The sequence below is a fragment of the Morone saxatilis genome, unplaced genomic scaffold (genome assembly GCF_004916995.1).
Source record: "Morone saxatilis isolate NCDOM2014 unplaced genomic scaffold, NCSU_SB_2.0 Contig9, whole genome shotgun sequence".
Lineage (NCBI taxonomy): Eukaryota > Metazoa > Chordata > Actinopteri > Moronidae > Morone > Morone saxatilis.
This window is the reverse complement of record NW_023340268.1, coordinates 4912757-4921459: the sequence shown is the minus strand read 5'-3', so window position 1 is coordinate 4921459 and position 8703 is coordinate 4912757. Positions and strand designations below refer to the sequence as shown.

Genomic DNA, 8703 nt, shown 5'->3' with positions numbered 1-8703 from the left:
TTCCTGTCCCGCAGGGAATCACTGTCCACGTTTATAAAGCTGCACAATCTTCTAAGACTCCAACTAAGAAAGCACAAAAAGTGCTTTCACCGCTTAAATCACAAATACAGATATTAAATTTACTTAAGAAATCCGACTTTAAAAGGGGATGCAAACACCAAAATTAGTCTAGATTTTGGGGATAAATGCCACATTACGGTATGATTATTAAGTTATCGATTCTAGAAGATATAGCTAGATAATAAACACTGTATTGAGGCCTCGAGGACAGATGGTTACTGTCCTCCTTTATCTCATGTGACACTCGTGCTCATAGAAAGCTCAGCGAGGCATGTCAGTGTGCTTTGATAAACAACACACAAAAAACCTTAAGGCAAAAGTCAATTTTAATAAAAATGACTCATATAACATTTATTTAAAATCTAATAAAATTACGAGTTTAAAATTACTTCCTTCAGGGACCATGTGTGTGGTGCCAGGGTCCCATGTGAAAAGTAATAGCAGCTTTCATCATTGTTAGTAGATGAAGCGGCAGACGTCCTATCAACCTTCTTCCTTTTGTTATTTCCGCCGGTTGCTCTTCTCGTTCCTGCCGCGGGTCTCTTTCAGCCCTCGCTCAAGCTGTTTGTCAACAGTGCAAGCAGATACGTAAACAAGGGACACACACGATTCGAACAGCAGGAACGGATGATCTGAAGCCGCAACAGGCAGGTTAAAGTAATCTACAGATGCGTCTGCTGTGTCGTGTGTGTGTGTGTGTAGTCAAATATATCTTTAAAACATGTTTAAGATATGGCATTGTTTGTTGTTTTAAAAGCCTTGTATCCAGCCAGCTGGATTGCGTGCTGGAGACGTGCACAATGCCATGCCCATTAAAACAAAGTGTGTGTGTGAGAGGTTTCTCATGTTAGGTGTATCGCAATGAAAGGTTAACAGTTCTGTTAAATGTAGAAGGAACTGGTGAGGAGGGAGTTTTATGTCCCCATATCCCTAGATAAAGTTTATATTATAGGAAAAGCAATCGAGATCAGATTCAGATCGATACACTCAGCATGTCTGTATGTTAAATACCAGCCAGCTGAGCACGAAACTGAAACAGGTGGAAACAAACCTGGCACCTGTACAAGGGTCACTCATTCATCCATTCCTGTTCATTGGTTGTTTTTTAATTTACGAAACATGGCATGTCTGGTTTTTATGGCCTAGTCGAATGTCTGGTGTCAGGTCAAGCTGTTGGACTCCCTCGGCAGACTTCCGGTAAGGACTCGGCGCGGTCCCCGCTACACCCGGGCCCGCTCAAACAACACCGAGTGTTGGTACCGTGTGGTGCTACAATAGTTTCCTTGTCCGACTCCAAACCACACGACCAAGAATGTGGGCGTTTAAGATCAGAGAGGGGGATTTTCACCTTTGGACGCGAGAGCCAAGGCTGTTTCCCCCTCGTCTTACATGTCTGTATGCTGAGCTAACAACTAACCGGTGCTGCGCCTTCAGCTTGCAGCGTATTTAGGCCAGGAATACAAGGATGCGGTTATACCAATCATTGGTTGATGAGTGATCTAGTACGTCTCCGGTGAAAGATTCATACAAGCAGCAGATTTTCTCAGAAAGCCGAGCTGATTCCTTTTTAAAGAGCGCTCTAGCCAGAAGGACGAGAAAAGCTGTCCGAGACGAGGAGTGTGGGTGTTGTACGTGTGTGGTGTGTTGTGTTGTGTGTGAGCTGTGTGTCCTTTGCTTTTCTTGCTTGAAAAAGTGTTGCAGACTGGGGAGGGTTTTGTTAACACAGAGGGTTGCTCAACACATCAGTCTGACCGTCATGTAGTAGAATACTCAATGCTACCTCTCCACCCTCCCCGCAGAATAACAGATGGTCCACATTAAATAGAAAATAAAAAAAGAAAACAATATAATCAACCATTTTCCTTACCAGCTTACGCCTGAACAAGGTTCATGAATGGATAAAAGAGTCATGTGTGCTTGGGACTTGTTGTGTGTGTGTGTGTGGGTCGTTGCTCATGCAGGGATAGAAGGGTCTCCAGAAGTTTTTCTAAGGAAGAAACTTGAAATTAAAAACACAGCGTGGAATTGGGTCAAAAATATCAGTATCAGTCTTCTTTCAGAACCAACATGATCTGCGGAGGTGAATTCTGTCTTGAAAGCTTTATGCGGATAGTTTTGGCCATCATCGGAGGGCAACCCATCTGTTCTGCAAGAAGGTACGACAAAACAAATCGGGTTGGTGAGATTAGAATAGAACTCTAACAACACGGGCTTATTTCAGCTTTACTCTTTTCTCGCTGGAACATACACACCACGTATTACTTGCGTTTGAACCTGTGGTGTCCCGGCTAGCGTGTCCTCTAGCTCTCCTAGCCTCACCTCGCTCTCTGCCTCTCTCTTCTCCTTCCTCTCTGGTGCACACACCCATCAGCTGAGAAGCGAGACGACTTGGCAGAGAGAAGGGTAAGTTTGGGAGGAAGAGAGCAGAAGCTAACCAGAGGTAAATCATGTGGCCAGCTGGTTCTTATTGGGTGGGAAGAGGAACACCATGGAAGAGACAAAAGGTTGGAGTTATATAGTTTCGCATTTTATCGTTACTATTAGTTTCCGACACTCCTCAGTTCTTAGTTTATTTTTCCTTGTCTTAACATTTATTAACGAAACAAGGACAATAAGTTTATCATATTATGTTATATTTTTTATTTTAATATTTTAGTGTTTTCTAATCGTTTCAGTTTTTCCCACATAAAAGAAAATATCAATTTTAATAATTCAGTGAACTAAAAAATGTGCTTGCTTCTTATAGGTAAAGACTTATTAATACTGATAAGCGTGACTGGTACTCCGCAACACTGCAACTTGGAATCGTGCTCGAGAACTACAGAGAAGAACGTTATCACATTTATGTGGATATAATCCGGGCCGTAGGGTATACACTAATGAAATTAGCGTAACTTTCAACTATAATGTTGCGATTCAACTACGTTTCTCAACAAACGTGCCAGCAAAAATAATGAAAAATGCCAATCGCAACTCTTTTAATGAAACAAGTCTATGTTAAAAATCTGCTTCGAGGTGTTGATCAAAAGCAGTATAATAGTTATATCAGTTTACAAAAACACAGCTCCAAAGAAAACAGAAAACGCTCGGAGCAGTGAATGTTCAGAATTTTTGGCTTCATAATATAACATTAAAAATGATAAAATTTTAATAAGTTGATTAAAAAATCTTGCAAAGTACCGTGAGCAGTGGTTATCGAAGCACTAAAATTATGGCTTGAATTATATCCTTAAAGGTTTTTAAAGCTATATATTTCAATATTAATTCATGAAGAAGTGAGTAATATAGGTTGTTTGTAAGAACAATTAACACTGCGCAGGATAAAATGACATAAAGAGAGAACACAGATTTAAATATTAAATCGTTAATTAAATTAAATTGTTAATTAACTAGACACTGAGTAGTTACTCAGCGGGAGCAGCCAGAGTGGTAACTGGATGGTTTGGAGGACAAGGTTTAGTGTCTTCATTATACATAGGTCTCCAATTAAACCTTTGAAATGTCTTTATTTATCTATGTTGGTTAGTGATCTACCAATTTAGTTGTGTTGCATGTTATCCTACGCAACAAGGGCTGATCTGAATCGTAGAGTGATCGGGCTGAAGAAACAATTAACTTTCCGGGGACAATCTAGACTTATGTTGTCCAGGCGATTTATTTTGGTGTTTCCAGGACTGGAAACTAGACTCCAAACTTCCAGGTTTGTCCAGGACTGTATGGAACCTGAATTTTTATTGTTAACTTTGTAGACTTGAAATCTATCTCAACAGTTGTAACTCATTGCTAATGTTAAGCCTGGGGTAAGGGACAGAGCTGGATGACAGTCCTGTATGTGCAAAGAGAGTCTCGGCTGCTGTACCTGTGAATGTTGAGATAAGTTATCAGGCGACGCGCGGCGCGGCTCTCACTTTGAATGGGAGGCTGCGGCCGCTGGTGGAGGCTGAGACGAACACTTAATGGTACCGAACTTCTCCTGACTCCGGCAGGACGTCACGCGGCGGCTTGGCGACAGAATTCAACAAACGCCATCTACTAACCTGGCGACCTGCGGAGCAGCCCAAGGCACAACCCACTCACACTGACACAACTCAGCCAGAACGCTTAATGAGCTTAATTAACCTTTCAGCATCCAAATCGCTGAGCATTCTGTTAGAAGGTTAAATGTCACTTTCGGTCAGTTTTTAGTTGTTTTTTTTGGGCCGTATGGAGTATAGGAAGACAGGCCAAAAATAACAAAGGGGGAGTGGTTAACGCAGATGAGTCTATTTCAGATCCCACACTTTATTTCTCCGAGCCTTTTGGGCTTTTGGTTGGTGCGTGTGCGGAGGAAATTTTTGGGTGAGCCAAGCCTCAGACGCTCCATCGCGCTCGTGTGGCAGAGCCTCAGGGTAATCTCCCTCCACGACTCGTACTCCTGAGGAGGTCTCTCCCGCTTAAAGTTGCGACCGTCAGCTGAGACGCGCTTAGTGACAGCATTCCACAGCCGTCAGATTCCTCGTGGAGACCAGCCGAAAGGAAAGGAGCTCTCTTACTGCATTGACTGACAAAACAATACGCCAAGGATGTGGGAGGAAGAAAGCAGCATCACACATGTGTTCTGTGAATCGACTGTGGGTACTTAAAATCGTATGTACGTTTGGCTCCGTTCCTCATATATTTTAACTGTCTGTAAAAGTATCATTGTTCTCGTATTTTTTGTCCAGCATTTTGGGAAGGAGGCTTTTTTGACTGTTTCTTTATTGAACAAGAACAGTGATAACGTGTTGAGTCGTTTATGGTTTGCTGGAGTTCTGTATTTTTATTTGTATTTCTAATTTTGACAAAAACTATTGACTTGTTGACCAACAAGATATAAGATTTCCAGTTTTTCCAGTATTTTTCAGTAAGTCAATCGTTAATAATAATATATAATATAAATAATAATAATATCCTGAACTGTTTCTCTCCATTCAAGGACTGTTGGAGACTCTTTACTCTTTACCAGTTTCAGTTTTAAACCACGTGAGAACATTTCTGCCTCACTAACTTTGGTTTGCTGGTTCAGGTTAGAATTCAGTTCAGTTTAGAGTTTAAAGTCGGGGTCTTGTATTAAGTCGTGACAGTTAAGATTAGGGTTGTGGTGTGAGGGAAAGAAACTGTGTGTTTGTGTCACCTGGTTGCTCTGCTCGATGCGGTACAGCTGCTCTGGCGTACATCGCTCCAGCACCGGCTCCAGGATCTCAAACGGCACTCCTCCCACCTCGGCGATGGCTGAAAGAACACAGAGGCGCCGAACAGTCACATCTGTGCAGCAGCGTTCATTTGTTTTAACCACCTTGGGCTAACAGGCGGGTGGGGCGGGAAGCGACCACAGAGGAGTACATATTGACTCTCGAGCATTAGTCAGGAGGCCGCGACTGCTTTCTGTTTATCTTTCATCCTTTGTGGTGAGCCGGTTGACGTGAAGAAGCATTTTATATTAAAAAAATAACATCATTATTAATAAGTGCCTTATTTTATTGCAGTGGTTCCCAACCTCGCCACAGATTCACAGGGGGTCGGTGTGATTTTAAGTGGTGCATATCTGTGAAGAAAACTAAATTATTAATTACTAAATTGTTATTTTTAAAGTTTAGATTATTATTTAAGATCTAAACTTTGAAGACCTGAACAGAAGCTATATTCAGAGCCTCCACTCTCTGATAAACAGCCTCCATCTGCGTTAGAAAAGTTAAAACAACCAAAGAGCTGATAGAACAATGAGAAGAAAACACTTAATTTGTCCAAAAAAAGAAGCCTATAAGTCTGTAAGATTGTTAAAAATATGAAAATACTTAATACAGACAGAGAATTGTATAAAAAGTTCACATTCGCAGGAAATAATCTGCTCGTTTTACTCAAACTTGCTTCAGTTATTGTGTTCATTGCACATTTTATCAGTTGTTTTCTATTGTTACTGTTATATAATATAAAATATCTATATTCTATAGAAATTATTAGTAGGGGGTTGTCAGTTTACTCAGTGATAGAAAAGGGATCCTTTAAGAAAAACGGAGGGGAACAAGCTTGAGACTACACAGCTGCCGTAGAGCATGAAAGAGTATCCAGCAGCTCCACTCACAGTCGATGTTGTTCTGCAGCACACGGATGCACTGCTCATACAGAGTCATCATCCTGGGCAAGTAAGCGGTCTTTGATCCTGAGTAGACCACCATCTTAGAGTTGAATCGCTTCCCCGTGAACCCGGTATCCTCCTCGTCGTTGCTGACAGGAACTGAAAGTGAAGCAGGGAGTGAAGGTCAGTGAGCGTGACACAGGACAGGATGTGTTACTGGATCGACAGTTACAGACACGCTGACACACTTTTCTTTTCTCTTATTCCTCTGTGATGTTTTCTCGTAAAAAACAGAGAGTTTGTTGGATGCACTTTTGTGGTTTTGGGGGATTTTGGATATTTAAGAGGCGAACTTTAAAGTTTTCAAGCGTTTTTTAACACTTTGGTCTGTCCCGGCTTTGTTCATTTTTCATCGTTGTGTAATAATATGCAGTTACTTCTTATTTTCCTTATGTGCAGGCGTCTTGTATCAAGAGCAAACTCTCCGCAGAGGTCCAGTTCAGCTGGGAAGAAGACATCCTCACATTTCTACTTCAAGACGGAGGGCAGAAAGAACACAGCCAAAACTAAACTGTGATCACTTTTAACGTGACATAATGTATTCTGTGTTGTATTGTTTATGTGTATCTGTATATCGTCACCTGTCCACAGACTACAGACATCTTATATTTTTATATTTACGTTCATTAACGCTCTCTGCTTCTATCAAATAGCATTTATACGGAGCATTTCTATTCAGTTTGGGCTTTTAAACTAATTCTAATATGTTATATACAATATTAGGCTGCATGTGACAAGAAGATCAAGAAGAACTAGATTACAATTTGGCATTTAACACCCAACTAGAAGCCTCTACTACAGGAAAACCAGGTTACAAGGAGAATGTGTTTACATGCACTTTAGTAACCTGGTCAGTTAATCTGTATATACACAGAGGTCAGTAATCAGGTTTCACTCCTTACACCTGGCCTTATTTAGGAAGCATGGCTTGTTTATTTCAAGTGTATTTATAGAGGCTAGTCTCTGTTTGTACTATTCCTCCCTACAATAATTTAAAACTGATTCGTTGACCGAATAGTGCCGAATATGTCCATTTCTGGTTGACTACGACTATTTTTTATTGAAGAATAGCTGACTTGCATTTCCGATAACGTCTTGATGATAAAAGCATCTTGTCGGTTTGCCAGTGGAAAGGATTAAACGTGAAGCAGAAAACTGTAACTGAACACAGCTGCAATACGGCGGATATCTGACGCACAAACAGGAGCAGAGGAGGAAAACTAAACCACAGAGATGTTTTACATGAAGTTTAAGACTTTAGGTTTCTGGAGAACGGCGACCATGACCTGATGATAACCTTTAATGTATATAAAGTCAGTCCCTCCAGAAAAACGCGATTATGCGATCGCATAATTCAACGCATAATCAGCCAAAGTCCGCATATTTATGCGGGGGCCGCATTTTTTCAAATACGCCGCACTTTCGCCGCATAAATTGACGATTTCCGCGCAATGATATGCGGGGCTTGCATGATTTCCATAATCGATGCATTTTCGTTGCAACAAAGTCACATATTATCTGAGGCAGAAAGTTGAAAAATGTTTCGTTTTACTTGACGTGACGTTGAACATCGAAAAAGCTGCAAACCCCGAGATGAAAACCTGACAGTTGTAAGTTTATTAGTAGTATGTAGATTTACGTTACAGTAAGAGATTGAAGCACTTATTTTAACAGAAGGATGTCTGTTTGTAACTGCCTCTTTTTATATTTTATTTATTCATTTTTTACAGAAGTTGTAGCAGATTCCTTTTGAAAGGCTGCAAACTTGCTTGACCTCATCGGTGTTGTGTAAGTTTTAAGTTATTAATGTGTTTATTAAAGGTCTGAAATTAAAAGAAGATTTGAGAACTTAAATGATTCCAGCACTTTCTGTGATGTTAGTTTGTTTGTTTATCATAGGAATAATAAAGAAATGGACTCTTTACATATAAGGTAGTAGCCTCGTGAGAAACAGGGTGGTTGGGGGAATCACTTTTTTTTCTCTTTTTTCATCAAAAACCGTAGTTTTTCATCGCATAAAACTGCATTAAATATCCTGGCATATCTCCATCACATTTTTTAAGAAAACGTGCCGCATAATCAAGGATTTTTATCCGCAACAATCGCAAAAAAAACTCCGCATTTTTCTGGAAGGACTGATAAAGGCAACGCACTGCAACTCCTCTCGAGGGTCATCGTGGTTCAGAAGAAGAAACCGACGTTTCGTAAACAAGACGAGGGCTTTACCTTTCCGTCTCTGAGGGGAGAGCGGCGTGACGTCGTTGATGGAGGGCAGAGGTCTGTAATTGGGTTGAATCACCGGCAGAGGGATTTCCGGAAGAAGGGCCTCAACCACCTGCAGACACACACGTTCACATCAACGAGCAGGATCTGCAGACAACTTTCAAACTAAGAGTTTCACGTGCAATAGATAATAAATGTTAGTGTAAAAGTTGGTGGTTAGCAGTGAAGTTACAATAAGTTACAGGAATAGTTCGACATTTTAGGAA

At 40.8% G+C, this 8703-nt stretch overlaps 1 protein-coding gene across 1 annotated transcript in view; it reads right to left on the bottom strand.

Moving 5' to 3' along the window:
• The window catches only part of eloa (elongin A), a 21603-nt gene that overhangs the window by 5388 nt on the left and 7512 nt on the right, over positions 1-8703 (bottom strand). Inside the window, exons 6-8 of the mRNA XM_035681407.1 lie at positions 8441-8549; positions 6161-6313; positions 5213-5310 (exon numbers count right to left, since the gene is read on the bottom strand). Coding sequence (XP_035537300.1) covers positions 5213-5310; positions 6161-6313; positions 8441-8549 — 360 coding nt within the window. The remainder of the gene's footprint in view (positions 1-5212; positions 5311-6160; positions 6314-8440; positions 8550-8703) is intronic.